Raw genomic sequence first — 18,989 nt, forward strand, 5'->3', positions numbered from 1 at the left:
TTAGTTCAGCTTCCCTGTATTTGTTAAAGACATCTAATAGTCAGGGTGGCGCTCAAGAAATTGAGCAATACTTGGTCTTGGGTGCAATACCAGCACCCAAGGCCATACCAAACAAGCTAACCTGGGGAGCACTGCAGCTCTGTGGAATGGCCTTTCCATACAAACCACCTGGATCCACCATACTCCAAACCTAAACTACAGAAAAGAGCTCCTAACTGGCAAGAACTGACATAGATGCCAACCTCACCTTGAATGGTCTGGTTATTGCAACGGGAGGGTCCTTTTGTTTCTTAAATTCAACCTGGTTCTGAAGTTTGACCTTTAGGGAAACATTTCTTATCTGGTCATACCATGCTGGCATTTAAAGCAACTACTTTGGGAGCTGTGGTGTTTTGCTAGAAGTGCTACATAGTACAATTAGGTACAAAGTTTGTATGGAACACAAATCACAAAAAATGGGAACTGGAGAGCTGTGTGATGCGACATTATAACTTCTGTTTACTCATATTTTATAATCCTGAATTCATTTCCTTTGCATAATTGGTTTTTTTCACCCATATTGTAGAGCCATTTAATTTTTACTTCCCTTGATTTTATGCAATTGTTAAAATAGTACAGTTTTTCACATCTGGGTAGAAATTATGCAGTATCCAGTCTTGTTGATGGTTATATAATGTAGCAAGGGGAAATCACTATTTAGCTTTACTATCATGCCCTCTGTATTAAGGTCAAAAATCAAACTGATTCAAGTGCTTTTGCAATTATACCATTGTATCACTGAAATGCAGGAACTGGTGTCAGTAAATTTTAGCACTAGTTGATTTTAAAAATGCATGAATTTTGAAGCGTCTGGCTTGGAGAAGATTTAATGAATTATTAATTCTCATATGTCACAAATCCCATGCTCTTCATTCCTGTATGTCTGCTTATACATATATTCACTAGTCACCATTTTCCCTGTAAATTAAGGATAAATTAGCTATAAATTGGGTAACAAATTTTATCCATCCCACATTTTCTTTTGTTTGACACAGACTATCGTAGATCTAAATGCCAGAGAAGACAATTATATTCATGTAATATGACCTTCTGCAGAATACAGTCACAGTGTCATTGAGCAGTTTCTAGATTAACCCCTTAACTGCTCTTTAAAGCTACAATAAGAAAGCAATATGTATATTTTAGGAAGAAATATAGCTTTAACTAAAAAAAACTTTAAGGGACAGGCAAGTCATGGCATCCTTACTCAAGTTTTTTCCAAAGCATTGCTAATGCCCTAAATAAATAAACTATCCAAATGAAGAGACAGTTGAATGTAGTGCAAAAGGACCCTATTGTAAGCCATAGAGCCAGCTAACAACAGAGTGTCCTTGTCCTTCTGGAGCCTCCTTTACCTCTGCCTTGAAGTTTCACTTTGTTTTCCTCAGCCATCACATATGCAGTGGGGCAGCACAGCAGTGCTGCTGGTAAGGAGCAGAGCAAATCCTCAGGGGATTTTGTGGGGTTTTGAGCCTCAGTTCACCTTGGGCATGAATGCAATCTCAAATCTGTCCCGGTCTTGCCTCTCCTCTGAGTTTCCATGTGGAAGCTCATGTTGTTTCTCTGTGTATAAACTACAGTACCTTAAGTGCAAAACATATAAGAAGTCCTTAAACTATACCACATGTGTTCAATTCTTTATCCCAGCAATAATGGAAATGTCTCACTAATAAGGAGCTTTGATGTGTTACATCACCCCTTAGCCATCTGAGTTCACCTCACGTCTTTTCTCCTCTAGGGACACTGGCAGTTGCTTACAGGTGTTAACAGAGCGCACAGCTGCAGCAACTGGTCTTTACCTAGGCCAGGGAATCACATCCCATAATATCAAATCCTGGTGTTAAGTGTCGTTGTAACTGCTTAAACATCTTGTTCCAATGTTAAAGAAGAGAAAGCTTTGTCATAGGGTTAATCAGAAACAATTTTGCACATATGTAAGTCCAGAAGATTTCAAGTTTTAGAACAGAAATTGAACTTTCTGAAAATGTTATGCTTGAGTGCTCTTACATAAGTAATAACCACTCGTGCCTGTTCTCAAATTTTCATTTGATAGTGAAATAGGAAAAAATCCAAACCCCCTAACTTCAGGAGCTTTTCCACTTACTGGAAGTTCAGTATTTAGAACTCTGTCAGATGCATGAGCTTCAGAGGAGAGATGCAACTGCACAACAGCACATAAGGATACGTAGCAACAAGCGAAGCCAGCTACCGTACACAGACAACAGGAGCAGGAGAGCATAAGCAGAAAGTACAACTTACCAAACTGGAGTTTGGCAAGGCATATGGGCAAATTCACCTCCTGTCGAGAAAGTGCTAGAGGAGTTTCTTGTCTGGGAGCAATTTAGACCTCTGTGTCATCTGGCAGTGGCAGAAGGGTGCCAGCAGGATGGAGGCTGTGGCAACACCCCAGGAACAACCCAGTGAGCCATCAACAAGCTTCTGGGTATCTGACTTCTGCCTTCCCGATAATCAGTTGAGCACAAGTCAGCTGAGGCTTTGATCTGAAGATATGTATTTCTGCTGGGGAAAAAAACCTCTGAGAAGATAAATGTCTATCTCAGCTAACCCCAGAAGGGGAAACAACCCATCTGACATCCCACCTTTTGGTCATTTTAGGTCCGTGACTGCTCTGCCACAGCTATTTCCCCACCTACTTTTTCTCCTGGGAATCTTGCCCAGTTTTGCAGAAGATTGCACTCCCCTGCAGTGGGTGTATTTATTCATTCATTCATCTGAGCTGCTTTTCATTCACAAACTCCCCAGATACAGGTGCTATAGAAAATAAGCTATGAACTTCCAGAACTGGCTAAAACTAAAGAAAGATTTTCTGTGAAAGAAAATGACACAACTTCTGTTGCTGCAGAAATGTCTGTTCTGCTTGTAACAACACCTTCCACAGTACACTGATAAGAGGTGGAAGGAGTATGCCAAATTTGTCCATAAAACAAAGAACAAAAAAATCTCAGGCTCTCATTCAGTGCCTAGTTTCCAGTTTGTGCCCTGTGTGCGGCAAGAAATAAATGTACTTACATCGATTGCATCTGAAAAAGTCAAACAGTGGTAGTCTGAATTCTAACTTGAATGCATATTGGTGGGATGAGATGCTGATCCATTTGCACAGTAATGTGCTATATTTAAGTCATGCATCGTGGCATCTTCAAAGAGGCCAGTCATAATTATGATGGATTAGACTGCAGAGTCACTCCTAGATGCAGTAATTGTTTCACAGATGCTGATGATGTGACTTGAATTTCTGATGAATTATAGCTGAAGAAAAATATGTGGAGCTTCTAAATGGTCTGGATAAAATACAGCTATGGGAAGATGAAAAAGACTAACTGCTGCACTTGGCGGAAGGTAGATTTACTTTGAGAGGTAGAGAGTTCACCCCACAATGATTGTAAAGACCACAAAGACTTTTTAAGATGCAAGCGAGTAGCAGTACTACTTCATGGTGTTCCAGGTAAAACCAGTAATAAAGATATCGTGGCCATTTTTTTTTTTTTTTTTTTTTTTTTTTGCCAGTTCTGCATTACAAATTACATTACTTTACATTTGCTGTGATTCGTAGTTGCTTGAGGAAGATTTTTGCTTAGGTGTGACTTGAGGATAGTGAATAACTTGAGTATAGACAGTGAGAGAAAGAAGTATAATGCAAAGTTACCCCCATCCTAGATACATTTCAAATAATGCAAATCTGGCACTTTTAATGCATGAATTAACTTTGTATTTTGAAGAACCAAATGATTCTCATGTTCTTTGCAATGTCTAACACCAGTGCCTTTTACACTGAAAGTGGTCAGAATTTGGGGGAACATACCATGAGGTTTTTGAGAATGCCATGAACAATAAATCATCTCACAAGATAACCTTGTGGGTTTTGAGAACAGCATGAACCTAAGACTCTTTTCTCACCACAGATGTGCTCCTTTGAGGGGTTGGCAAGCTAAGCTTAAAGAAATCAGGGAGCCCACACTTCTAAAGAAAATGGTGGGTTTATCTGATAGATAGTAAGGAGTTGAGAAGAAAGATTGCCTGGGGATTCCCATAAGGAATTTGGTTGCAACCCACAAGGTACACCAGAAAAAAAGCTGCAAGGCAGATTTTGAGGGCCAGACAAAGTTTCTCACAGCTTAGTCGCACAGGCTAAAACTTTTTTTTAAAGAAATAAATCTTTTAGAAGCAGCTTGACAGCACGCTGTTAATCACTATGGTGCCCTTTATTTCATTTCATACTCGTGAAATGCAGCAGCCTGTACACTCATGACTGTGGTTCACCTGCAGTTTTTAGGAATGAAAGCTGTGAAGGCAAAGCATGGCTTCCAAATTAGTCTGGCATTTTATTTTTGAGACACTCTGGGAGCATTGTTCTGCTGCCTGGCCTAGAACGACACATCAGAGGGATCCTTTTCACAAAGCTTTCTGCTAAGCATGGAACATCTCTCCCTGGGAAAGCTGCAAAAGCTCATGTCTTGTGGTACTATAAAGCTAGGGTGGGAAATACCTCTAGAAGCGAATAAGCCTACACTACCATGATAAAAAAACCCAGGCAAGACTGACAAACATATTTTTCCATCTCCCTGTTCTTAGCTTTCCCTGCAAAAATTCTTTTTTAAAGTATCATCACTTGCAGCAAGAACTTCTCTACTTCTGTCATAAAAAAAACCCATAAACTGAGTAAAGAAAGAAAAAAAAACTTCAGGAGGTCAAAAGTAAATCTAAAAACAAGTCTGGCATTCGGAGGAAATGAATACAAGTTATCATATAGGTTTTTGCTGGTGAAAGTGTACATTTGAATTGTCCTGCTACTGAAATCAGACCTGCAAGCAGAGAGAATTCTGCTGGATGCAACGTATTTAATGAATTAATATTACTTATAAAAGCATTTTAGAATCACATTACTAAACTGAGTAAGGCAATACTGCACTGAAAACTATATAAATTACATTTAAATAACATTTAAAATTACATTTTAATGACATAAAAATATTAATGTAGGATAAATGCATAAGCAGAGCAACCATGATGGGAGAATTTTTTCAGTGTAATAGTTCTTCCTAGGCAGTGGCAATACCAGCCACATTTTATGCTTCTCCTGACTCTGCAGTCCAAGCAGAGCTGACCTGGTAATGGAGAACCCTTCAGATTCTCCTTAATGCAAACCAAAAATAAAAGCTTCAGAACAGACATGCATATATCCAAATTTTCTCTGTGCAACTTCAAATCTGTAAGATCCACTGTCAGTCTGCCTTCTGTCATTCGTGACTGGTTGAGAACCATAAACCAACAAAGAATAAATTACGAACAGAGTCAAACAGGGGCTTTATCTATGCTAACTGGGTCTGTGAATTCTGGAAAGATGCATGAGAACAGGATTAGCTTGTCATGGAATTTGCTCACTGCACATTGTCAGTACTTTTATCCAGCTAAAAAATTCACTTTGTAAGTAAAGAGTATATGAGAAAATGGGATTTCCCATCCCAACAAAGAAGAAAAAAATCCTAGCTCCACAGCTGCAGAGGTCAATTCAAAATCCAAAGCACAGTTTAAGCCATGCTTGATGTCTATATGTAAATTTGAAAGGATATTGATACCTGAAAAAAGCATTTCCATCAAACCTTTCAAAAATCACTCTTTTTCTGTCAACTTTACTGATCTGCTGATGAACTGTAAGAGTTCCTGTGGACAGCAGTCAAGTATGGCTTTGACTTGTGTATTGTGCCACTTGCATGGTCTTCAGGAATGCCAGTTTTAAAAGACTCTGTCAGACAGCTGAGGACAGAAAAAAAAAAAAAAAAACAACATTTTCCCCTCTAATTGGAAACTTGGTGGCAATACTCCCTCAAGTCAGACAAAAGAGGTTTGGCACACTTGATCAAATTACAGGATTAGCACCAAGTCTGGGAACCACAGTTCCAACATGACTTTCTGCCTTACCAAGGGCAAAATGTGATGACAGAGGAGTCTATGCAAATCATTCAAAAGCAGAGAATACTTTTTGCACCACTATGAGAGATTTCTTCTAGTAAAATATTTTCTCGTGTGTTAAATGGGAGTAAGGAAGTCACTCTGTATTTTAATCTCTTTTTATCTTGAAGAACAAGCCTTTAAGAAAAAGGAAGACCTGGGGGTGCAAGATGCACTAGGATAGTGAAACACCCCTCGGGTGTGATTGCAGGCTCACGCTGTGTGTGAGAGCTGGTCAGGGCAAGGGGGGCTTGAGTGCTGCAGGAACTGTCAGTAACTGGATGTCCTTCAATAGAAACTAAAACTGACCTAGCTTCTCTCCTGTTTCTTTTCTCTTTCAGATACGTTCAGAGGGTAGCGTTGTGGATGGCCTCAGAGCAGGCCAGATGGAACAGGACAGAACCAACCATGCTGACGGCAATAGATTGAGTCCATTTCTAATACCACAGTCTTCTCACGTTTGCCAGGCAGAGCCTTCTGCAGTGAAGCTACAGAATGGGAGTCCAGCAACAGAGAGGTCTGAGGTGGAAGTAAATGGAGACCACAAGCCACTGTTCAATAAAAGCAACTTTGGAGTGCCCCACCTGAAGGGAAGTCCAAACAATTGTGTTAGCCCAGACCATTTACAAGACAAGAAAGTCTATTCCAAATATATGCAAAATGGTGGGATCAAACGCACTTTTAGTGAGCCCTCTCTGTATGGACTTCATGAGAGCAAGAAAGTGAAACAAGACAAAGAGGTAAATGGAGAAAAAGCTGAGCCAGAGGACAATAGTGAAAAACCAAGTGTCTCCAATTGTTACAGTGAGAAGAAATCTGAGAGTTATAAAAGACAAGAAAACGAAGCCTCAGATTTGATACCGTCTACAAGATACAATAGCGTTGGTTCAGAAAACCCTCATGACCTTCTGATTCAGGATGAGCAGGAGCAGGAAAATATTCATTGCCATAACAGGGACATTGTCTTACTACTTAAGAACAAGGCAGTGCCAATGCCTAATGGTGCTACAGTTTCTGCCTCTTCCATGGAAAGCATGCATGGTGAACTCCTGGAGAAAACACTGTCTCAATATTATCCAGAACATGTTTCCATAGCAATGCAGAAGAACACATCTCATATCAATGCCATTACCAGTCAGGCTACTAATGAGTTGTCCTATGAGACAACGCATTCATCCCATACCTCAGGGCAGATCACTTCCCCACAGACCTCAAACTCTGAGCTGCCTCAAGTACCAGCTGTAGTGGTGACTGAGGTCTACAACACAAAAGACTCCAGTAAACCACCTGCATTGCCAGGTAGCTGTTTGCTTCAGAAACCAGATCTACAGCTACAGCAACAGATTCCAGGCTATGATCCTCACCAGTTACCTGTAGGAAACAGTAATATTCATGGAAGCATAGGGCAGATTCCCAACCAAGACCTCTCTCTAAGTTCCAGCAGTAACCTGCAAGCTCAGAGCACTGCTCTGGAAAGGTACTCTGAGCAAGCAGAAAATAATGGTGCTTTCTTTACACAGAACTCAACGTTTCACAAAGATTCCTCCACTGCTCCTGCTCCAGAAATGAACAGTGCACTGTCTGCCGCGGTGAGAGAAGGACACCACTCCTATGACACCAGATGTGATGAAACTCTTCCTGGGGAGATAAAAAATGAAGGGCAACAGGAGGGACCAATGTCAGAAAGTCCCAGCCTCAGCCAACAACTTCAACCTCAGCAGAGCCTTCTGCAACAGGCACAAATGTCACAAGATGTCAGTGAAAGCAACCCGCAAACTGCTGTGGCCGCCTCGATTCCGCAGCGCCCCGAAGGAGTGACGCTGGCATCAGAATCTCCCCTCCAAAACCTGCACGCACACAGAAGTGAGGGTGAGTTGCAACAACACTATCAGCATTTCCCAGGACAGAGAGAACCTGAGACTCCTCCTGACAAAGAAAAGGACCAAGTGAAAGAGCCTGTACAACAGGCTCAACGTTATTCAAAACCAGCCTGGATAGAACTGGTTTCCACCCAGTTCCGCCAGGGAGAGCCTCCCCAGAAGCCCAGTGAAGCATTATTGCGGTCAATTCTTCAGTACCAGGCAAGCACAGCCCAAACAGTTTATACAAAACAGTATGCTGGAAGTCCTGATTCATTAAAGGGGCCTTCAGGACAGGCCCAGAGCCAGAAGATAATACAACAGGAACAATTTCCTCCGCTGTACAAAAACGAGAGCTCCCAGCTGCAGCCGCATCCCCCAGCTGACCAGCAGCTGCCTTTCCAGAAACACTCACCGCAGCCACAGCTCACAAAGGTGGATTCCCTTCTCAAGTCCCAAGTGCAGCAACACCCTCCACAGCAGCTCCATTTCCAGCCAAGATCACAACAAGCTGAACAGCCTTTAGGGGCCCCCTTCAAACAGCAGCACTTGAATCCCCAGCCAGGGGAAAACGGGCAATTCCTGCATTCACACATCTTGCAACAGATGCTACAGAATCAGGCACATCCAGTGCAACTGCCATGCAGTCCACAGCTAACCCCAAACCAGCAGCAGGCTCCACAAATGAAAACTAAAGACCTGCCCCAAGCTGTATCCCGCTCTCAAAGCAACGCTGAGCAGCCTCTAGACAGGACATCCTTCAATCAACTTAAAGCAGACGAATGTTTCCAAACTGGGAGTAAGTACGCTAAATCAGCTGCATTCCCACTGCCTAACCCTCAGCTAGGCCTAGAGCAGGTACAGACCGTGAACAACAAAGCTCCTCTTTACACTCAGAAGGCAAATGCCAGTCTCCAGCACCCTTGCCCAAACAACAGACACCTGATTTCCGAGAAGAAAAGCAACGCCGCAAATATGGAACGCTTTGGAGCCAACAAAACGCAGGACTTGCAGCATGCGCAGTATTTTTCAAATAACTTGACCGCAAAGCAAGATATGAACCATTGTTTTCAAGAACAAGAGCAACAGACACAACAAGCCTCAGTTCTGCAGTTGCCACCCCTCCAGCCCTCACAGGGCTATGGTGCTAGTCTGAAACAAGACCTCCCGAGCAAACAAGCTCCACAGCTCCCTCAGCAGTACTTACCACATGGCCAAAGTGCCCCCCACGCCCAAGACCAGAGAGGCTGTCATTTGCAGTCCCAGACCCCTAAGGATTTTCAAAAGCATGCTGCTCTACGGTGGCATCTTTTGCAAAAACAGGAGCAACAAGCATACCAGCAACCCAAAACTGAGATTGGTCCCAGTGCAGCACGCAAGCCTATAAAAATTGAGGCTGGCACAAAGTCTAATGTCTGCATGCGCCCATCAGCTGGACAGCTGGAAAACAAAATGTGGAAAAAAACAATTAAGCAAGAGAATCAGCACTTTGGCTGCGAGAACATGCAACAAAAGAGCATCATTGAGACAATGGAGCAGCAGCTAAAACAGATACAGGTCAAATCACTGTTTGATCATAAGACTTTTACTCTCAAATCACCCAAACATGTGAAGGTTGAAACAGCAGGCCCTATTACCATCCTATCTCGAAATACCAGTGCTGCAGATTTTGACACTCAAACCCCAAACTTAGATCAGCAAGCACACTTGTCTGCTGAGAAAACCCCGACCAAAAGAACAGCTGGAACTGTTCTCAATAATTTTTTAGACTCACCTTCCAAGTTATTGGATACGCCTGTAAAAAATTTATTGGACACACCTGCCAAAACCCAGTATGATTTTCCATCTTGCAGCTGTGTTGGTAAGTGCTGAGATGTACTAAAAACATAATAGTTCACAGGAAGGAAATGAGCCTTCAAGTTGCGATCACTGGGTTAGTTGGATGTTTTTGCTGGAAGATTTTTGTGGGGTTTTTAAAGAACAGTAATTAGTGAAGACTTATAAAACTGGGATTTTACACACTTATGCCTACTCCACTTACCAACCCTACACATGGCCCCTTTCTCATTATTTCATAAAGCAATTACCTATTTGATTTTTCAGTCAGAATGCTTATGGCTTCAGATCCATTCTCCTTGAGTAGCAGACATGTAACAACAACATAGTGATAAAAAATAGGTCATAACTTTATGACCTAATTTATTTGTCAAGGATAGCTACAGCTTTCAAAAAAACTATCCTGCTCCAAAACTTCAGAGCCTTATGGCCATTTTTTTGCTCTAACAGTGAAATTGTTGAGGTTTCCCTTAGTAAAGCCTAAGAAAAAACAGATGTCAGATTATTCCTCACTTGCTGCAAGAGTTTATCCTCCTTTTCAGGCATTTGTCTCCTGTAAGGCTGAAGAAATCCACAGTTTCATAGAGAAGCTATGCAAGCAGCACCAAAAAAAGCACTGGGGAGACCCTTCTTGTTGCCTGATGGCAAACCCTGTCTCCAAAAGCTGGAAAAACAGAGCAGAGGGAAGCAGAGTGACAGGCATGATCCCCTAGCCCAAGCTTTCATACAGTACTGACACTGCACATAGCCAAGTGTAAGAGGCACTTTCAGACTCTACTGGATAAACTATTCAGGTTGAAACAAAAGGTTCAGCACCAAAAATGAGAAGAAGAAAATAAAAATCCTTGTTACAGTTTCAGTTACTAGGATTTTGTATCAAATATAAAAGAGGAAAGTTGAATCAATGCTCCTCCAAAATGCAAAATGGACCTTTTTGCCTTTTTGAATGTTGGGGCTGTGTCTCAGAGATGATATGTGGGAACAAAACCAGGAAGTAGTGTATTTGTAGAACTCCCAGGAAGAACTCTGGAAGCCAGTTCCTTGCTCTTCCTTGTTTTATAAGAAACAACCTTCAAAAGATATGTTTTTTTGAAAACACAGTTGTCATTTTAAAAATTTTTTTAATATTGTTTCTTCCATATATTTAGCACAAGTTTTTCTGGCACTCATTTCCTTATCCTCACGTTTTTTGTTTTTTGTTTTTGTTTTTTTTTTTTCATACTGAAACCACTTAGCAAACCTCGGAACTTATCCTCCATTTACATTTTAATTCTTCAGTCCTAGCAGACACTAGGAAATACAAGAATATGAAACTCCCTCTGAAGAACCCAGTGGCACAGCATAATCTATAGGTTTATTGCTCTTTCTTATCAATATTGTCCTTAAGAAGATTAAATTAAGCCATTCCCACTGACACATTCATATTCATACCATGCCTTCATCGTGCTTCCAGAGGCTGGCTGTCAAGAGCAGCACTGTCCATCCAGCCTGTGGAGTTAGCATGGCAGAAAGCATCAAGTCAGCAATGAAACATCAGCCAGCACAGCTCCACCATCTCCTGAACCCAAGCAGGGCCTGGCCACTTTCACACAGCTGCAGCCACCTTCCTGGTATCAAACCAGACATACAGCGTGTATTGTGACTGCTGATATGGTCCTACCTACACACAGAAAACTGAGGCCACATTCTTGGCATACAAGGGTTTTTACCAGGCCTTGGGCATGATTTTTTTCAGTAAACTTGGGGTTTTTTTTTCATTTCACAGTCTTTCCATGAGTGCCAGGAATTCTCTGTGTAACCTTAGTGGCCAGTTTGTCAAGCTGTAAATTCCTGCACTGTGAAAAACAAGTACGATACAGCTCCCTAACATCAGTATTTACCACTGTTATCCCATTTATCCTCCTTTCTATATACTGGGAGAGGAGGAAGTGGGAGAAGGAGAAACAATTGTTTGCTGATAACAGGAAAATGCCAGTTTGAACGTCAGTGTAGAGCCTGAGATGTGGAATAAGTGTTTGTGCTAGGGAAAGGCACACAGTCCCTATCACAGCTGTTTGCAGGATTAGCCATTGCTTTGCATGTTTAGTACAAACTGGTGGGCAAATACCTTAGACATAAGTGTTTGAAAACTGACCCCAGGCCCATACAGCAGTCTTCTAACAAGCTTTGCAATGTGACATTTTACATGAAAGAATTAAGCTTCAAAGTAATAACCTTTATTTTGTTTTAAACAGAGCAAATTATTGAAAAAGATGAAGGTCCCTTCTATACCCATCTAGGAGCCGGTCCTAATGTGGCAGCTATTAGAGAAATCATGGAAGAAAGGTAATTAGTGCAAAGGCACAGAGCAGATTAACTTTTATCCTTTTGTGGATGTCAGAATTTTTCCAGCTTTTGCACATAAAGAAATAAACAACTGCAAATCAAGTAATTACTTGTAGGCTTAGCTACTCCAGCGTTGCCAACATTACGCACCCTGCTATTCACCAGAGAGTCACAATATTTGACAGGGCTAATAGTCTGCTGGCTGGCACGGGCTGTGCCCTGGCAGACAGATGCCAGCAAACCCAAGCCGGAACAAGTTCTCACCAGCCTGCCAAGCAAGGCGGCTGGCAGTGGCTGCAAAGGCAGACATGGAGCTGGTGTTCCCTCTGGCTAGGAGAATGCCAGCGGAGAAGGAGGATGAAGAGCAGAATACCAAATTTCAGCATTAGTTTCCCCTCACAAAATTACTAAATGTCTAAATCTCATTCATTCATGTCCAGAGGAGTGCCACAAAATTGCTGGATGGGATTTCAGCCCAAGAATCAGTAAGTAGTGTTGTGAGAAAACATTCCCCTGCTTTGGTGTATTGCACAAACCCAGTCTTATCTTGATTATGGACAATCCCCTCTCATCATGTTGCATCCTGTGGTGTATTTATTACATCAATGCTAACCAAACCAGGAATTTTTAAAGGCACAGAAAAGACATATGATATGTGCTGCTTAAAAAGATGAGTAAGCACAAACCCAACCAGCCTACCTAAGATACACAAATTAAAAGCTGTCACAAAAGTGACTTCTGCACTGTGAATTCTGCATTACTTGTAGCCAATAATGACCAGATTTTTACAGGTATCTGGGAATTCAGTTCCCCCCTGAACAAAGAAGCAAAACTATTCAGTTAAGTCAGAGACAGATGGAAATTTGGTTTGTTAGTACCTTAAAAATCTGGACTCCAGAACAGCAGTGAAGCTCCAGCAAGCTGCAGAACCAAAGCAAGTGGGCATTATTGCAGTGCTGGGTCTGAGCTAGGGAGCACCATTTCTTAGCAAGGTCTGTTAGCTTGCGTTCATCACTGCACAACCATGGGGCACTTGTAGCCTATTAAACCCTTCAGATTAAATCCTAAGGTGCTTTCTCTTTCTTAGCACCTCTTTCCCTGTGACTCTTGTGCATGGCTTGCCCCAGTAAATTTCAGCTTTGGGAGCAGCTTGAGTGCAGGTAAACTACATAAATCAGCTTCCTTCTAGGAAGGGAGAGTGAACACTGATTCTCTGAAGAAATTCTTTACCATCTGTTATCTCCAGAGCTCTCATCAACTGGTTCTTTAGTATTTACAAGTAATAAATAAAAGAGGAAAGTCATTCATGTTGTGATGTCAATTATAGAGATACAATTTTTTTCTGGGGTTTTTTTTTTTTTTTTTTACATTGGAAGTAATTTTTCATTCTTAATATTGACCTTACCTTTTTTCTTTTCTTTTTTGAATTTAATTTCATTTTGTGTTGGCAGAAGGAAATTAGGAGATATCATAGATAATGTGCAACTAATCAGCCAGGTTCAGCAGAGTATAGCAGCAGCCACTTGAGCAATGGTTAGTGTTCAACTGTATGGTATGAGCTATGAAATTCTGACTGAAGAACTCCAGAACTCATTAGTTAATTTTGTATCCCTAAGTAAAAAAAATCCAAACCCTTCACTATAAAGATACTCTCAAGCATACATGTGCAGTTGGTGACATTAATCACAACTCAAGCATTTTAACCTGGCTTCCCATGTATATGGATTGATTGTTAAGGAATCAGCACTGCTAAAGAAGCCAGGATTTGGATTTAGACTTACAATTAATATTTTAGCTATACCAGAACTAATTTCTTGCAGAATCCACAGTGGATACAGACATTTTACCTCTTCCTTCTCCCAATTCCTACTTCATGCTCAGCGAGATTTGCTCTAGTTTTAAAGCAAATCAGCTTTGACCTGAAAGCAAGCATGACAAACATCAGACACTAATTCCTTTCTGACATTTGAAAAAAATTGGGATGAAGTCCATTTCATTTCCGGTATGTAATGTACAACATACTTCTGTAGAGGCACCCACACAATTGTCTTGCAATCCAGATTAGAAAACTGATAGAAAATGTTAAGATTTAAAAATGTTTTTTTTGAATGTGGTTAACTAAAGAAACAAATAAATACTAATATCCAAGCCTAAGCAGGAAAAAGTGACCTAACAGTTGCCTGCAGAACATGTGTAGTACAACTTCATTTTGTTTGTATAATTTCCTGTGACACTGAAACTTCACAATGAGATCACATCTAAAAATAAGCATTTTTCATTTCCTTTACGGGACAAAAGTTTAAATACAGATACTGGCCCTTAAATATGTCACCAAGATTTTAGTGCAAAAATAAGAGGAAAAAGGGCCAAAAGTCCTTAAGGCATCACTAAATGGCTGCATGACAGGAATATACTTTGATTACTCTGTCAGTAAAGGCAACGAATAAGGAGACTGATTTAGTTAGTCCCCACACTTGGCTATTAAAAGTTAACAGCAGTGAGAGTGGCAGAATTCCAGAAATGGTGATGGAAGTGCAGCTTGCCCAGTGCCCAAGCAGCAGCCAAGTGGCCAGGGTGGCTCAGTCTGTAACACTGCAGCCACTGTGGGTTCTGCCCCGGCCTCCCTGAGCCCTGCTGTGCTCCTGGGCTCAGCAGGTGGGCAACCCCAGAGAAATGCCTGGAACTGGCTCAACACATCCTGCACTTTTTATTGAGTCAAGATATCCTTCACGTGGCATTTGTCACATATCTCCACCTGGAAAGTGGCTCCTCTTTGCTCTGGCAACAGCACTGCCTGCACATGGAGCCAGAGCCTGCCTTGAGAGCGTAATCCCCTTGTTTAAATCCTTCAGCAAGAGCAGAGCTTGCCCACCTTGGCTGCAAAAAGGCACACAAATGGTGTCATCCGAGGGCACCATGTGATCCTATCCGGAGTATAGAAGTTGAGTAGAAGTAAATAAGTAACAATTTATGAGAGGATTATAAAGTTAAAAAAATAGATATGAAGCAAATTAATCCTGACTTAACTGATTCACACTAAGCCAGAAACAAGCACAGAAAATTAATAAGGTGACTGTTACATGCCAGCTGTTCCATGACAACTTAATTACGTACATTTCACAGAAACAACTTCAACCCAGAAATTTAAAAATATATATAATATTCTTCACCAAAATAAAGAGACTTCTTTTTTTTTTTTTTTTAAATCACTTTTCAAAATGTCATCTATAACAAATGCTCTAGAGAAATAGCTAAAATATTTGGTAATATTAATGTGATACTGATAATTTTTACCCATCTGGGTTGTATTAAAGACATTCGCCTCTCTTAATATATCATTCCACCACTGTAATAAAATCATGAAGACAAACCACATTGCACATCTTTCCCTGTAATTCATAGTGTTTATTTTTCTAAGATAAGACTGGCAAATTTACTCCATCTTTTCAGTGTTCACACAGAACCACATGAATCTGCTTACTGTATATATTTTTGTTTTGTTCAAGATTTGGACAGAAGGGTAAAGCTATAAGGATTGAGAGGGTTGTCTACACTGGGAAAGAAGGCAAAAGTTCTCAAGGATGTCCAATTGCTAAATGGGTAAGTGATGTAAACAAATTAATCTAGTTCGGTATGATGGTTCTTGTAGCTGCCAGCAGTGACATGTCCTGTTAACTGACACTAGAAAACTTCACATAGCTCAGCAGCAGCAGCAATATGGGGTGCCTGTAGCCTGCTCCACCCTTCTCTCACTCCATTGATTGTTGCATGGAGAATGGCAAGAATAAAATTTAATTTAAAGGTATGAAAGCCTAAGAAGAAGGGCATGTTTGCTTAAAGTTTTGCACCACCTGACATTTTCATTGCTGTTTAATTTTAGCCTACAAATAAGTCTAGTAAGTGCACCACTGTGATGTCTTTTAAAATACCCTCCCAGTGTGAGAGAGGTGTTAGGACACCCTCTTAGCAAACACTGTCATACTTTGGAACAAATTATTGAATGGTTTGGATTGCTGGGGGGAGACAGGATGAGGAAAAACTAATACATTATAGTTTTTAGGCATGCCAGACTGCACCCTTTTTAGGAAATGCTTCTCAGTGCTTATGCTACTGGAAGGACACTGTTTTATTTGAAAACATCTACTGCTTTCCTCCCAACACTGTAGTGTTTGTATGTAACAAGAGGAGGTCACAAAAATATGTGGCTGGTTATGAGTAAAGCTGCTTAAGTTTGGAAGGGAAGGGGAGAAAGCTCCCATGTCCAGTTATTTAGTCCCTTCCTTACTGCCTGCCTTTCCCTGCATGCTTCCTGCCCTTAGACAGGTGTCCACTACCCAGTCTGTGCAGCGAGACACCTCACTGTTCACTTCCTCTTGCTCACCAACCAATCTGGCCCACACTTGTAACACAGATTCAGGAGAGGAATCCTGCTGGATCAGAGCATGGAAGATACTTTTACAGAGCTGGTTTCCACCACCACAGCTTTCCATACCATCAGTCAACCTCTTAGAGTCAGCTTCATTAAACACAAAGGGTAGCCCTGCCATATCACAGTGAGAAAAACAGACTGACCTGCCAGACGCAAAGAGGAGGATACAAGTAGAAGTAACCTCCCCACACGCACAGTAATGCTGAGGTTTCCTACTCTCTTGCTCTTCACATTAAGAATGGCATCGTTTGTGTTGGGGCTCTGGGGTGTGTGTTGCTGTACATGCAGGTAGTCCGCAGAAGCAGTCAGGAGGAGAAGCTGCTCTGCTTGGTGCGCGAGCGAGCGGGACACACGTGTGAGACGGCCGTCATCGTGATTCTCATCCTGGTCTGGGAGGGAATCCCAACCAGCCTGGCCGACAAGCTCTACTCGGAACTCACCGACACCCTGAGGAAGTACGGCACGCTCACCAACCGGCGCTGCGCCCTGAACGAAGAGTAAGTGGAGCAAAGGCTGTGCCCACCAAACCTGCAGCTCCATCTTCAGACCCAGCACCTCATGCTGTTACCCTGAAACATCTACAACCTTCCCAGCTACTTCATGTGGTTTGAAAACTCACAAACTTTGTAGGAAACCAAAAGTAAACACTCTTATAAATAGGGAAAAACATTTTCTCAGAGCTGTGAAGCATCTCAATGTATTTCAAAGAAGAGATCTCAGCAGGTGCCAGGATACCTGATACCTCAACACTGAAATAAAAGCTGGATGCACTAAATCATACTCATGTAAGCTGACACAGACTAGCCTCAATCTACAGAAATTGCACTGTATCTCTTTCCCATGCCTTTCTGAGAGACAAGAACATTTAGACCAAAATTACCACAGCTATCGCTGTATGTTACTTTGGCTTCATGTGTAGCGTCATATTTCAGGAATTATTGCTTAGTCCTGCCAGAGGGCTCCCACACTCCTGCAGGGCTGTCAGCACAAGCCCCTGAAGCACTATGAATATCAGTACCTAACAAGGCACCACACAAACATACCCTCACCCGAGCAAAGCCACGTTTCTCACCCAAGTGTAGAACCCCCAAAGACCCTGCTTTGTAACCATTAAATTATTCACTCTGATAAATTCTTCTCTTATGATGCGTATGTCTACCTCTTGCATTTCTTCATTATTTACTGGTGGAAGATTATCCACACCCCTGACTCCCTGGAGCACTGGCAGAACGCTGATGGCCACTGCCAGAGCACCACAAGGGGACCTGCCTGCTAACAGCTGTGTTCTCTTATCTTTTAGACGGACTTGTGCATGCCAAGGGCTGGACCCTGAAACTTGTGGTGCTTCATTTTCCTTTGGTTGCTCCTGGAGCATGTACTACAATGGTTGTAAGTTTGCCAGAAGCAAGATTCCAAGAAAGTTTAAGCTGATGGGAGATGACCCAAAAGAGGTTGGTGTCCATTTCTGAGATGAGCTTCATTTGCAAAGAAATGTTTTCTGTCGCTCTGTAAATAGAGATACAGTACAAGAGAGCAGGGCCCGAGGCCTCCCTGAGTGCTGCACATGTAGGGTAATTAAATAACTGCCAGTCAAAACCAATTGATTCCAGTCACTGCGTCAGCTGAATTGACTGTCCAAATTCTGACAGCTGGTAAAAGCCCTGAGACTTGAAACCACGTTTTCAGGCTTTCACAATTAGAGAAGAAGGCATGGCCTGAATAATTCTGGCTGTATTAGGCCTGCAATTGAGCATTCCGCAGTGGCACAATGGAAGGTTTACTAGCTAATGGCACATAACAGTGCAACTGGGAACCAGAGCAGACTGGTTCAATGGAGACAAACGTGATGGAACTCAGAGATCACAATAGGAAGAAGAGGATAGGAAGACTCATTCTACATACAGTCCTGCCCCACTGAATGTTTCCAGACTGAGGTCTATGTTACAACGAACTGGAGAATGTTTAAAATGAGCCAGAGTAATAAACATTGACCTTAGCTTGGACACAAGATACCCTGAAGTTATGACTGCAGTGACTCCTGAACACCTCCAGCAAGTCATGTGAAGCTCCAGTGGCCCAGTCTGCTTTCTGGCAAGGATGTGCAGATTTAGTCCCTTGCCTGTGTACTGGCACATTAGTTTCACTGTACTCTGATGTCTTACACAGATCCAAGCATGATTCTCTCATAATCAGAGAGACAGGTAATTCCACATCCTACAGCCTGTGCTGAAAAGAGTGCACTGTTCAGAATATCATCATAACTAACATCAGGTTTTCCTGCCCACTGCTCTTCTACAGCACCAAGAACTACAGAATAGCTCTCCTCCATACTTGCTGTGGCACAAAGCCTTCTTTATCACAGCCTGCAATCCTAAACTACCTACATTTCTAAGATGGATACCTGGCCAGAGCTCACCAGGGCACTCTTCCAACTTACATTCTTGGATTTACTTCTTATGGAAGCCAGATTTATGCAGGAAAGAGGGCTTTACCCTCCAGTCCTGGTCCCAAAGCTGAGGGTAGCCAAAGCATGC

The 18,989-nt window shown here is 41.9% G+C and overlaps 1 protein-coding gene across 2 annotated transcripts in view; it reads left to right on the forward strand.

Moving 5' to 3' along the window:
• TET2 (tet methylcytosine dioxygenase 2) overlaps nucleotides 1–18,989 on the forward strand; it is a 73,168-nt gene that overhangs the window by 42,737 nt on the left and 11,442 nt on the right. For both annotated transcript variants that reach the window (XM_041484248.1, XM_041484249.1), the window contains exons 2-6: nucleotides 6,348–9,726; nucleotides 11,936–12,026; nucleotides 15,533–15,626; nucleotides 16,744–16,952; nucleotides 17,756–17,906. In XM_041484248.1, coding sequence (XP_041340182.1) covers nucleotides 6,348–9,726; nucleotides 11,936–12,026; nucleotides 15,533–15,626; nucleotides 16,744–16,952; nucleotides 17,756–17,906 — 3,924 coding nt within the window. The remainder of the gene's footprint in view (nucleotides 1–6,347; nucleotides 9,727–11,935; nucleotides 12,027–15,532; nucleotides 15,627–16,743; nucleotides 16,953–17,755; nucleotides 17,907–18,989) is intronic.

The sequence above is a fragment of the Pyrgilauda ruficollis genome, unplaced genomic scaffold (assembly GCF_017590135.1).
Source record: "Pyrgilauda ruficollis isolate IOZ18807 unplaced genomic scaffold, ASM1759013v1 scaffold65, whole genome shotgun sequence".
Taxonomy (NCBI): Eukaryota; Metazoa; Chordata; class Aves; order Passeriformes; family Passeridae; genus Pyrgilauda; species Pyrgilauda ruficollis.